Source organism: Panthera uncia, chromosome E3 (assembly GCF_023721935.1).
Source record: "Panthera uncia isolate 11264 chromosome E3, Puncia_PCG_1.0, whole genome shotgun sequence".
NCBI lineage: Eukaryota > Metazoa > Chordata > Mammalia > Carnivora > Felidae > Panthera > Panthera uncia.
The window spans coordinates 25,142,905-25,155,337 of record NC_064815.1 but is presented as its reverse complement, the minus strand read 5'-3'; the positions used below and the strand labels follow the sequence as shown (position 1 = coordinate 25,155,337).

The following is a 12,433-nucleotide window of genomic DNA, read 5'->3' as shown; positions in this document are numbered from 1 at the left end:
CTTCTTCTTCTTCTTCTTCTTCTTCTTCTTCTTCTTCTTCTTCTTCTTCTTCTTCTTCTGTTGCTGCTTTGATTGGATGCACTCCACTGCACTGTCTTTGAGTCCACAGATCCTTTCTTCCACTTCATGTAGTCTGCAGTTGAATCCTTTAGTTGTACTTTTTCAGTTTAGTTATTGTATCCCGCAGCTCTGTGATTTCTGTTTGGTACTTTCTTATGTTTTCTGTCTCTTAGCTGGAATTGCCACCAAGGGGGTTCAGGAGAACCTCGGTGAGCGTCTTTATGACATCAACTCTTTATCAGGTAAATCACTTATCCCCATTTCATGAGGATGTTTTTGTGAGGTTTTATCTTGTTTTGTGAGATTTATCTTGTGAGCAAATATTTTCATGTGCTTATTGACAAATCATGTATCTTCTTTGGGAAAATGTCTGTTCAAGTTTTTTTGCTTATGTTTCAATTGGGGTGTTTGGTTTTTTTTGTTGATTTTTAGGGGCTCTTTCTATATTCTTCATATTAGCACCTGGATATCAGTCATTTGGAATGTATTCCTCTGTTTGTTTTTTCTTCATTTTCCTTGACTCTGTTGGTTTCTATGCAGTGGGGAAAACAGCCACCTCTTCCAGTCTTGAAGGAATGGCCTGGTGTAGAAAATGAACCTTATTGTTCAACCCTTCCCTATTTCTTGGTTGTCTCTCACACCTTTTTGATTGTCAAAGCAGCTTGCTTTGTTCTTAGTGGCTCCCCATAGCTGAGGGTGTGCCAAGACCTGTCAGGGGTCCAGGGGAGGATCTAAGTCTGCATCTAGATTCGGGCTGATTGGAAGCCTGACCTTCAGGCAGCAGCTTAAACAGTATGCAAATATACCCGTTTCAGGGGAAGATGGGAACATAGGCATTTCTGTCTGCTCCTTTTACACTGAGCCACTGGGATGATAGCCAGTTAAGAACTATTTCTTTGTTTGCTACTGTCCTGTTGAACCCATAAACACAAGCCCCACTGGCCACCTGCCTTTGGTTATTTTGGCTGTACACCCAGAGTGGAATGGCTGGATCGTATGGTAATTCTATTTTTACTTTTTTGAGTAATCACTGTACTGTTTTCCACAGCGGCTGCACCATTTTACATTCCCACCAACGGTGTGCCAGGTTTCCAGATTCTCCACATCCTCACTAACACTTCTTATTTTCTGTTGTTGTTGTTGTTGTTGTTTACATAGTAGCCATCCTAATGGGTGTAAGGTGATATCTCGTTGCAGTTTTTTTTCTTTTTATTGTGTTAAAATACACATAATGTAACACTTATCATCTCAACCATTTATTTACTTATGTGCATCTTAACCATTTTGAAAAAGTATACAGTCCAGTGGTATTAAATACTTTCTTAGGGGCATCTGGGTGGCTTTGTCAGTTGAGTGTCCAACTCTTGATCTTGGCTCAGGTCATGATCCCAGGGTCATGGGATTGAGCCCTGTGTTGGGCTCTGTGCTAAGGGTGGAGGCTACTTATGATGCTCTCTCCCTCTGCCCCTCTTCCCCACCTGGGCTCGCTCTCTCTCTCTCTCTCTCTCTCTCTCTCAAATAAATTTTTTTTAAATCTTTAAATACTTTCTAGTGTTGTACAGCCATTACCATCATCCATCCCCATAACTGTTTTTATCTTGTAAAGCTGAAACTCTTTTAAGCTCTATTAGACAGTAATTCCCCATTCTCCCCTCCCCCCAAGCCCGGCAACCATCATTCTATTTCCTGTCTCTATGATTTTAACTCTGCTAGTTACCTCATATCAGTAGATCACACAGTATTTTTTCTTTTGTTGACTGGCTTATTTTACTTCTCACGATGTCCTCAAGGTTCATCCATGTTGTAGCGTGTGTCAGAATTTCCTTCTTTAAAAACATTTTTTTTAAATGTTTATTTGTTTCGAGAGAGAGAGGCAGAGAATGAGCAGGGAAGGGACAGAGAGAGAAGGGGAGACACAGACACAGAATCTGAAGCAGGCTCCAGGCTCTGAGCTGTCAGCACAGAGCCTGACGCAGGGCTCAAACCCACAAACTGCGAGATCATGACCTGAGCCGAAGTCGGACGCCCAACTGACTGAGCCACCGAGGTGCCCCAAGAATTTCCTTCTTTTTAAAGATAGAATAACATTCCATTGTGTATATATGCCACATTTTGTTTTTCCATTCATCCGTTGATGGACACTTGGGTTGCCTCCGTGTTTGAGGTATTGTGAATAATGATGCTACGAATATGGGTGTACAAATATCTCTTTCAAGACCCTGTTTTCAATTCTTTGGGGTGTATACCTGGATCATATGGTATCTCTGTTTTTAATTTTTTGAGGAATCTCCATACTGTTTTTCCACCATGGCTGTACCATTTTACATTCCCACCAACAGTACACGTGGATTCCCTTTTCTCCACATCCTCACCAATGCTTGTTGTTGTTTTTTGTTGTTTTTCTTTTAATATTATAACCATCTTAATAGGAGTGAGGCATTATCTTACTATAGTTTTGGTTTGCATTTCCCTAATGATTGGTGATGTCGAGCAAGTATTTTCGTGTACTTATTGACCATTCATGTATCTTCTTTGGAAGATGTCTATTCAAGTTTTTTGCTTACATTTCAATTGGGCTGTTTGGTTTTTTGTTGAGTTTTAGGAGTTCTTTCTATATTCTTCATATTAGCACCTGGATATCAATCAGATATATCACTTGAAAATGTTCCTCCCAAACTGTGGCTTGCCTTTTCACTCTGCTGATTGTGTCTTTTGATGCATGGAAGTTTGTTTTGTTTGTTTGTTTGTTTGTTTTTGATTTGTCCAATTTGTCCATTTTTAATCCCCTGTACTTTTGGTATCCTATCCAAGAAATCATTGCCAAATCCAGTGTTATGAAGTTTTTCTGTTTTCTTCTAAGATTTTTGTAGTTTAAGCTCTAACACTTAGGTCTTCAATCGTTTTTGAGTTAATTTTTGTATATGATGTAAGGTTAAGTGTTCAACTTGACTCTTTTGCATGCGGGTATCCAGTTTTCCCAGCACCACTTGGGCTTTCTCCATTGAATGGTTTTGGCACCCTCCTTGAAACCATTTGGCCACATATACAAGGGCTTATTTCTGGGCTGTCTAGCCTATTCCTTTGGCTTAAATGTCTATCTTTATCCCATTACTACACTGTTTTTGATTACTATAGTTTTGTAATAGCTTCAGAGATTTGAAATCAGGGAATATGAGAATTCCAGTGCTGTTCTCTTTTTTTCAAGACTGTTTTGGCTATGTGGGGGTCCCTTGAGATTCTATAAGAATTATAGGATGGGCTTTTCAATTTCTGCATGAAATGCTGTTGGGATTTGGTAGAGATTGTATTAAATCTATACATCACTTTGGGTAGTACTGACATCTTAACAGTATCAAGGCTTCCTGTCCATGTGAATGGGCTGTCTTTCCATTTATTTGTGTCTTTTTCATTTTTTTAAATGTTCATTTATTTTTGAGAGAGAGAGAGAGAGAGAGAGAGAGAGAGAGGGAGAGAGAGAGAGAGAGACTGACTCCAAGCATGAGCGGGGGAGGGGCAGAGAGCGAGGAGACAGAATTGAAAGCAGGCTCCAGGCTCTGAGCTGTCAGCACAGAGCCCGATGCAGGGCCTGAACCCACAAACTGCGAGATCATGACCTGAACCAAAGTCTGACGCCTAACCAACTGAGCCACCCAGGCGCTCCTATCTGTGTCTTTTAAAATACCTTAGAGCATGTTTTATTATTTTTAGGTTACAGGTCTTTCACCCCCTTGGTTAAGTTTATTCCTAAGTATTTATTCCTTTTGATGCCACTGTAAATGGAATTTTGTTTTTAGTTTACTTTTGAGATCATTTGTTGTTAGTGCATAGATATACAACTAATTTTGAGTGTTGGTTTTGTAATTTTGCAACTTTGCTAAATTCATTTATTCTAACAGATTTTTTGGTGTAATCTTTAAGGTTTTCTACACATAAAATCATGTCACCTGCAAACAGAGGTAATTTTACTTCTTCCTTTCCGATTTGGGTGTCCCTTCCTTCCTTCTTTCCTCCCTCCCTCCCTTCCTGTCTCTGGTTAGGACCTCTAGTACAATGTGGAATAGAGGTGGTGCAAGCTGGCATCCTTGTCTTGTTCCTGATCTTAGAGGAAAAGCTTTCAGTCTTTCACCGTTGAGTATGGTATTACCCGTGGGCTTGTCCTATATGGCCTTTATTATGTTGAGGTATGTTTTTTCGGTTCCTAGTTTGCTGAGGCCCATTTTTCCTTTTTCCTCTGTCCTCAACCCAGATAGAGACCAGTTTGTCCTCTTCCTTCAGGTAATGACCCTTCCTTCATTTTAAGGTAGACACCTGAAGGAAAGCAGTTGCGAGTTCCCTTCTTCAGAGAATTTCCCCACAGTTCCCTTCCCCTTTCCATTCATTTAGCCGTTCACAATGCCCACCTTTGTTGGGGCTGCACTGTGTGCCGGGCATGGGCATGGTACTCTCCTGCCCACAGAAGCTTTCACCATGTTGTCTCAGCCTTCACAGGAGCCGTCTGAACTAAGAATGATCTCTGCCCCCATATCCAGCAGCAGATGCGCAGAGGTGCCTGCTCAAAGCAGAGCCAGCTCCTATGACTCCTTGCCCTGATGTATTAACTCCAGGCTGCTGCTGCTTCTGTGTCCAGCCATTAAGCTGTGTTGCTGGCCCACAGCAGGTGCCTCCTGTCCCTCCTGAGCTGGCTGTGATAGAGGTGGAAGGGCTCAGGTCCAGTCCCTGAGGTCTGCTTTCTCTCCTTGCATTGACAGAAGTCCTGGGCCTATGTCAAGAAGTGTAAAACCAACATGCGTCCAAACCGGGGCTTGGTGGCTCAGCTGTCAGAGTGGGAGAAGGTCGTCCTCGGAGACCGTGTCACAGACACCTTGGATCCACTCTACTGATCTTTTTGTGGCCCAGCTATGGGTCCCGAAGAACCTCGCTTGGGGGCTTCTTGTGGGTACTGGGCCAGGCTGTGTAACCAGGTTGGTGTGGAAAGAGAAGGCCTTTGCTGTCTGAAGTCATGTAGCAGCCTCCTGTAGTGGTTCTTCTCCGGCTCCTCGTTCATGCCACAGAGCAGGCAAGACTCAGCAGGAATCCCCCCATCCCTGGGTCATCCTGGACACCCTTCCTGCACTCCTGAGGCTGCCTCTGGAAAAGCATTTGGCTGTCTGAACAGCTATCCCACATGCCCCGGTGACTTGGACCCTTTGGAGGCTATCTGGGAGGAGTTCCAGGGGAACTGCCTTACGTTGGTCTACAGGGGTGTCACAGTGCCCACCTATGGGCAGAGATCCCCCCCCCCCCCCCCGCCCAGCTCCAGAGATGCCAGGCCCAGCCTTAGCCCAGGTGTCAGTCTCCACAGTTCTGACAGGTTTCTGGCACGGGGCACACCGTTGCCTCATCCCTGGTCCTATAACTCCCCAGCCAGTCCGATGGCTTCTTCAGAGTTCCTTTCCTTCTCCCCCACTCATTTCCTCCTGGCTGGCTTCCCCAAGAAGAGATTTCCACCCCTCCTATCTCCCACACCCATGCTTCTGGAAATTCCTCAGGTCTTAGGGGGATTTTCTTCGGAATGTGCTTCCAAGCCCTGGAAGCACCCACAGCACAAGTCAGGGGATGGCACAGACGATGGGACTGACAGGGAATTTGGGATGTCTGCCCCTGTTCAGTCACCAAACATTCTCTGCCACCCACGTGCGGCTGGGGAGGGACCTAGAGGTGAAGGCCATCTCACCTTCCAGGACTCTTTGCAGAAGGGTGAAATTGTCCTGCTCCCCAACGGAAGCCCAAGCCTTCAAGGAGTGGGGTTTTGCCCGACGGATAAGGGCTTTCCAGCCAGCTCAGGCCTGAAATCCGTTGGGCTAGGAACAGGAACAGAGTTTGGGAAGGCTGCAAACAATGGCTCTGTGGGTTAGGGACCTCCTGGTAGGAAGGGCAGAGCCGCTGGCACGTTTTCTTTGGGGACCTGGTGGGGATTAGCCTTGTGTGTTAGGACGGGCAGTCTGGTGGCTCCTGCAAGGACAGTAGCGGTGAGTCTGGAGGCTGGGAGACCGTAAGGCTGCCGCTGTAAAAATCCAAGCCAGAAAAGAGGCTTGGAATCCTCTTCCTGCAGAGGTGCTGCTTTCCCAAGGACGAAAGTGTTTGAGGCAGGGGTCACCCCCGTGGGCTTCAGTTTACTGTCAGCGTGACCGGGCGGAGCTCTGCGGGGCGTAGCACGTGGCTGGCACGATCCCGTGGAGCCTGAGCTGGAGCCGGCGACCCCGGCGCGCGCCAGCCCCAGGATGGGCTGTGAGCTGCGAGCGCGGGGAGAGCGCCCCAGCACACGTGGCCCCGCCCCCGCCCCGCCCAGGGCTCGGATTGGCTCAGGCAGGGGGCGGGGCTAGCGCTCTGGTAGCTTCAAGCCTTTTCCCATTGGTGGTCTTGGCGGCGCGAGCCCGGAAGCGGACGGGGGCGGCGGCGGAGGCGGCTGAGGCGCCTCGGGCGGGCCGGGGTTGCGGCGAGGTCCCAAGACTCGGCTTGTCCGGCGTGTGGCCCGGCAGCCATGCACCCCCCGGCCCCGGGCCCGTTAGGCGACTGCCTGCGGGACTGGGAGGAGCTGCAGCAGGACTTCCAGAGCCTCCAGGTGAGTGCCAGTGCGGGCGTCCATTGGCCCAGAGCCACGTCCCTCTGGCTCGAGGTCAAGGGTCGGGCAGCCCTGGGTCAGGCAGTGGGGGCTCAGGGCCAAGGGTCGAGGACGCTGGCGTGGCACCGGAGGGCGAGGAGGCCCTGGGTGCTGGTGGCCCTAGCTGGACCCTCCTCTCGGCCTCAAATGAGTGTCCGGCGGCAGCCCCCATCGCCGGCACTGCCGCTGCGACCCTGGTGGGGACCCGCTGCACCTAGCGGACCTGGGGCCTTGTGCGGGGGCCTCGGAAAGAGGTCCCTGCCCCGTCCTCTCCCAGGAGAGCGGCCTCCTGAGTCAAAGCCGGCCAGGCCCAGTCTTGGGTCGGTCACCTCGCAAACGTGCCTCGGGCGCCGGCACGGCTGGAGCCAGAGCAGCGCCAGCAGCGCGGTCCCCGCCCTAGGACAGCGCTGGGAGGTCTGGGCTCCCCCGGGAGGCAGGGTAGTGGTGTGTAGGTGAAGTGCCTGGATGGGGGCGGGGCCCATCCAGGGTGAAGGACAGCAGCCACGGAGGCAGGACTATGTGGCTACTGTAAAGAGAGTGAGGGGAGAAGTGGGTGGGCCAGACCCTGCAGGGACCTCATGGACGGGATTGGAATCTTTCTGATACCAGTAGGGAGCCATGGGAGGAAGTGTCTGGATCTGACTTGTATGCACCCTGTGCTGTTCTGTGGGGAGCCCCGAGGGGAGGGGTGAAGGCTGCTGGTCTCCTCTGGACAGGAGAAACTGGTTGGTAGGGGTGGCAGATGCAGCACATGTTGGGTTCTGAGGGGGGTGTGGTGGCCCCTTTGGGCCATGGGAAACAAAAGAAGGCCTAGAAAGGGTAGAGTACCTAGGCGGGCTGGGTACTTGGTCATGGCTTTATCTCTCCTGAACTGGTTCCAGCTCCTTCCTGTCTGCACTGAAGCCTTGTAGCCCAGCCTGGGCCTGGCCAAGGCTACTGTCACTAGAGTTTCTCCTGGAGTCCTGAGCAGAGCAGACTTAGTCTCCCAGCCTGGCCACCCCTGCCTGACCTTCCTCACACTTCCTATGGTTGTCTCCAGGCTTCTCCTCTGGAAACTCACCCACCAGGGCAAAGTGCTCTGGGAAGCTTTGGGCCAAAGGTGCTGGGGGAGGGGTAGAAGGACTGATCTTACAGCTGGAGGTCTAAGGGCTGGAGCCTGATGACCTTTAACCTGGGAAGCAGATGCGGGGAGTGCCAGAGCAGCAGGCGTCTTGGACAACCTCAGCTCCCCTGTGCTAGCAGGCCGGGTAGGCAGGAGGATCCGAGAGGACCAGGGTGGCTTCAGGCAGCCTGATTGGTCCAGAAGGTAGACCTTGGGCCTAGAATCCGAACTCGAGGTGGGAACAACTAGTAGGTGGGCTGAGACCAAGAAACTTTCAGAAACTAGTCTGTTTCTGGGACAAGGGGGTCGTGATGGCCTCTGGGCTTTGAGGAGGAGCCCCATCCCCTTGCCTGCCTTGGGGAGAGGGCAACCTCAGGGAGGTCCTTGGGCCGGCTGTCTCCTTTCTTTCTCAGACCCTCCAGAGGAGCCCCTGGGGCGTCTCTGCCCCACGCCCTGTCCAGCAGGCGCTGGCTCAGGGGCCTTCTAACCAGCCCGAGCCTTCCCCTGCCTGCTCCCCAGGAGACCCACCGGCTGTACCGCCTGAAGCTGGAGGAGCTGATCAAGCTGCAGAACAGTTGTACCAGCTCTATCACTCGGCAGAAGAAGCGGCTCCAGGAGCTGGCTCTTGTCCTGAAGAAGTTAGGACCCTCCCCCGCCGCTTCCACAGTCCCCCGTGCCTCCCGTACCGCTCTGGCCTAGGGCTGGGGAGTGGGCGTCGGATCTGGGTTGGGGGAGAGCTGGCACGGACTCCCGAGTGTCCCGGGCGTGGCGTCTCCCCTCGCTGGGTCCTGTTGACCCTCCCGCCCCACGGGTGTCGGCTGGGGATACCTGGGGGCCCCCTGCCCTGACTCTGGCTTCTGTCCACCTGCAGATGCAAACCCTCCCTTCAGTCGGAGGCTGAGGAGGCTGCACGGGAACTGGAGAACCAGATCAAGGAGCGCCAAGGCCTCTTCTTCGATATGGAGGCCTATTTGCCCAAGAAGAATGGGTGAGACCCCCCTCCCCCAAGCTCCGTTCAAGATGCTCCTGGGCGGCGGCCTGAAGAGCAATTTCCTTTGGTTGCTTGGCTGGCAAATGTTCCCTCGACCTACTCTGGGCCGAACAGTCAGGCCCAGCCCTGTGTCCGGGAGATGGCACGAGTGACAGTGACAGTTCACGGAGATGGGTGCTTTGGGGAGGAAGGACAAGAACTAGAGGAGCACAGTGAGGGGTGCCTCATCCAACCTGAAGGTCAGGGAAAGCGTGGAGCACGAAGGAGTGAGCCTGGCGGGCATGGGAGGGTGGAAACCGCAGGTCTGGCCAGAGCTCAGGGAGGTGGTGGGCGACCAGAGGGGAAACCAGGCCTCGGAGTTTGCTTTGGCCCCAGTAGGCCGGGCAGAGGGACCTTTAGATCAGCCACCGTCACTGAGGAGAGTGGCAGGGGACAGTGTACAACCCTTGGCCGAGTAAAAGAGACCGCAGGCAGCAAGACAGCGGAGAAAGAGTATGTTCCAGAAGGAGGGGACAGCAGCCTCAGATCAGATGGCCCGGGGGGTCAGATGCCATACGGAAGGGAAATGTTTCCTGGAAGTCAGGGCGGCCTTGGAGAGAACCACTCCACAGGATGGTGGAGGTGGAAGTTGGTAAGCGGGTGACCAAGAGCTGGGGGACGGGCACATTTAGGCAGCTCATCCCAAGCTTGGCTGTGAGTGGAAGGGGAAACCAGCAACTGGAACTTGGCCTAGGGGTGGGGGTGGGGGTGGGGGAGTGCTTTTGCTGCGCCCTCGTTTGTGTGTGTGTGTGTGTGTGTGTGTGTGTGAGTGTGTTACTTTGTACCTGGGGAAGACCTGGGCACATATGCCTTCGGGGAGGTGGGACCCTCGGAGTGAGAGACCCAGTAAAGGGAAATCCCTGGGGAGGTGGGAAGTGCTGGGCGTGGGCCCTTCTCATTTGTGAGGGGAGGGCGAGCAGAGAGGGTGAGGAGGGAGGCCCAGGAGAGGTCAGCCGCCTGGAGGGAGGGTTTGACGAGGCCACTGCAGGGATGGCATAGGGAGCTGGGGGTTATGGGGTCGACAAAGTGGCTGACGTGCAAGGGGGGCTCGAAACCTCAGCTGGCTTGGGAAAGGAGCCTGGGGTTGGGGGGCCTGGAAGCCTCAGAGAGGGCCAGGGTCCACATGGGGCAACCCACCTGGGAGGCTCAGGGTCAGAGCACAGGCTGAATTTCGGAGGGAGCCCTTCTGGGCCGGGAGGGGGCCCTGGCGGGGCGGACTGGGGGCTGAAGGCTGTCAGGTAGCAGGAATGGGGGAGGTGATGGCGGGTGTGTGTGCTCACAGGCACCGAGCCCTGCCCCGGGCTCGCAGGGGCCATCTGAGATGTGGGCACGGCTGCCGGAGGGTAGGAGAGCCAGGCCGCCCTGGAGGCCCTGGGGAGAGACCAGGGAGGGGACGCTGCTGGTTTACCCTGGAGCGGGACTGGGGAGCAGGCAGAGAGGCTGGGCCTTGGCGTCTCCCTCCCCTCGAGTGGGGCCGCAGCACCCCCAAGGTCGGAACCCTAGGCCAAGGCCACGGGAAGTCCGGGTAGGGATGGCGGCCCCAGCTCTGCGCCTTTGGCTGCCCTCCCCGTCGGAGCCTCTCCTCACCTGGTGTCCCCTCTCCTAGGTTGTACCTGAGCCTGGTTCTGGGCAATGTCAACGTGACACTCCTGAGCAAGCAGGCTAAGTAATTTGTTGTCGTGGGCTGGGTCCCCACCCTGCTCGCCACCCTCCCGGGTCCTTTCCATCCCGCCCCAGCTGCCCCGGCTAAGCCTCAGGGCGCAGCGGTCAGCGCCGGGGTCGCTGTCCCGGGCCAGCCCGTGCCTCCTGCGGAAGTGTGTCTGGAACAGGAGCCTCCCTTCCGGGTGGAGGCGAGGGTGGGCCCTGCCGGCACCCCGGCCTGTCCCACGAGTGTGTGCCCACCCAGGTTTGCCTACAAGGACGAGTACGAGAAGTTCAAGCTCTACCTCACCATCATCCTCATCGTCATCTCCTTCACCTGCCGCTTCCTCCTCAACTCCAGGTGGGTGCGCTGCTCAGGACTAGGCCCCCGCCCCCCTCCAGGCTCTGGCACCAACCCTGTGTCCCCTCCTCAGGGTGACAGACGCCGCCTTCAACTTCCTGCTGGTCTGGTATTACTGCACGCTGACCATCCGAGAGAGCATCCTCATCAACAACGGCTCCCGGTGGGTGAGGGGGCGAGGCGGGCGCTGGAGCTCCCCGGGGAGGGGGTGCGTGCCCCGGGCCCCCGAGAAGCAGGCACCGGACCGGGGTGCTGCTTTCTTCCCGCCTCGGCCTTGCTCCCTGTCCCTGAGCACCAGTCCTGGGGGTTGAGGGGACAGGAGTGACACTGGCTTCCCTATGTATGCAGGATCAAAGGCTGGTGGGTTTTCCATCATTACGTGTCCACCTTCCTGTCGGGAGTCATGCTGACGTGGTGAGTGGCAGGGCTTGGCTCCCGGGCCCTGGGGGGTCGAGGGGGCGAGTGCGGGCCAGAAAGGTGGTGCCCCCCGAGCTCCTTACCCTTCCCACCGCTTTCTCCCTCAGGCCCGACGGCCTCATGTACCAGAAGTTCCGGAATCAATTCCTGTCTTTCTCCATGTACCAGAGTGAGTATCTCAGAGGGCCCCGCTCGGCTCAGGAATCCCCCACGGGGAGGGGCGGGCCGAGGACGTGGGGCCCCAGCCTGGTTCTGATGCCCCCGCCCCAGGCTTTGTGCAGTTCCTGCAGTATTACTACCAGAGCGGCTGCCTGTACCGCCTGCGGGCCCTGGGCGAGAGGCACACTATGGACCTCACTGTGGGTGAGTCGGGCGTGGCCGCCCTGCTTGGGAGCCCTGACAGGGGGGCCGGAAAGGGAAGTCCTCTCCTGTCCACGTGGGTCTGAGAGACCGTGCCCATCTCCGTCCTCTTTCCTCCCCGCAGAGGGCTTCCAGTCCTGGATGTGGCGGGGCCTCACCTTCCTGCTGCCCTTTCTTTTCTTTGGACACGTAAGTCGTCTCTGCCCCTGCGCGTCTGGCTGGGCATCCCCGTGTTCTGGCTTTGGGCCCGAGTGGGGACCGGGATCTGCTGCTTGAAACCTCCCATTCCTCCCAGTTCTGGCAGCTTTTTAACGCGCTGACGTTGTTCAACCTGGCCCGGGATCCTGAGTGCAAGGAGTGGCAGGTGAGCGGGGGCGCCTCGGAGAGGCATGCCGGGAGGGCCGGCGCCCGGCCCCGTCCTGACCCCGCTTCCTCCCCCAGGTGCTCATGTGCGGCTTCCCCTTCCTCCTACTCTTCCTTGGCAACTTCTTCACCACCCTGCGGGTTGTGCACCAGAAATTCCACAGTCAGAGGCGTGGGAGCAAGAAAGAATGAGCCTGGGCCTTCCCCCGCCCGCCCGGCTCCCTACGACACCCCTGGCCTGGAAGCGGGTTCTGGCCCCTGTGTTGAGGGGGTAGGGGGCTCCCCTCAACCGGGAGGGTCTCTCCTGCTCTCCCTGGGGTGTTGTGGGCTCTGTGGGCCCCAAAGGCTGTGCTGGAGAGGAGGGGCCTGGGCCTATGGCCCAGGCCTGCGGGGAGCTCGGGGCCGGCAGCCTCAATAAAGGAAGAGCGGCAGAGGTGGCTTGAGGCGTGTGCTCTCCGA

General features: G+C 54.9%; 2 protein-coding genes across 4 annotated transcripts in view; both read left to right on the top strand.

Annotated features, from left to right (window-relative positions):
• Positions 1-12,433, top strand: part of STYXL1 (serine/threonine/tyrosine interacting like 1) — a 320,245-nt gene that overhangs the window by 69,478 nt on the left and 238,334 nt on the right. For 2 of the 3 annotated variants that reach the window (XM_049639216.1, XM_049639218.1), the window contains one exon: positions 4,809-5,060. The exons of the other annotated variant lie outside the window; for it this stretch is intronic. In XM_049639216.1, the coding sequence (XP_049495173.1) occupies positions 4,809-4,940 (132 nt within the window). In that variant the 3' untranslated portion in view covers positions 4,941-5,060. Of the gene's footprint in view, positions 1-4,808; positions 5,061-12,433 lie in introns of those variants that run through there. 3 annotated transcript variants of the gene reach the window in all.
• TMEM120A (transmembrane protein 120A) lies at positions 6,519-12,408 on the top strand. Its single transcript, XM_049639214.1, has 12 exons — positions 6,519-6,661; positions 8,322-8,440; positions 8,674-8,790; positions 10,439-10,498; positions 10,739-10,834; positions 10,908-10,997; positions 11,183-11,248; positions 11,359-11,420; positions 11,522-11,614; positions 11,736-11,800; positions 11,907-11,975; positions 12,053-12,408. Exons 1-12 carry the CDS (start codon positions 6,581-6,583, stop codon positions 12,164-12,166), a joined length of 1,032 nt encoding a protein of 343 aa, XP_049495171.1. The 5' UTR covers positions 6,519-6,580; the 3' UTR covers positions 12,167-12,408.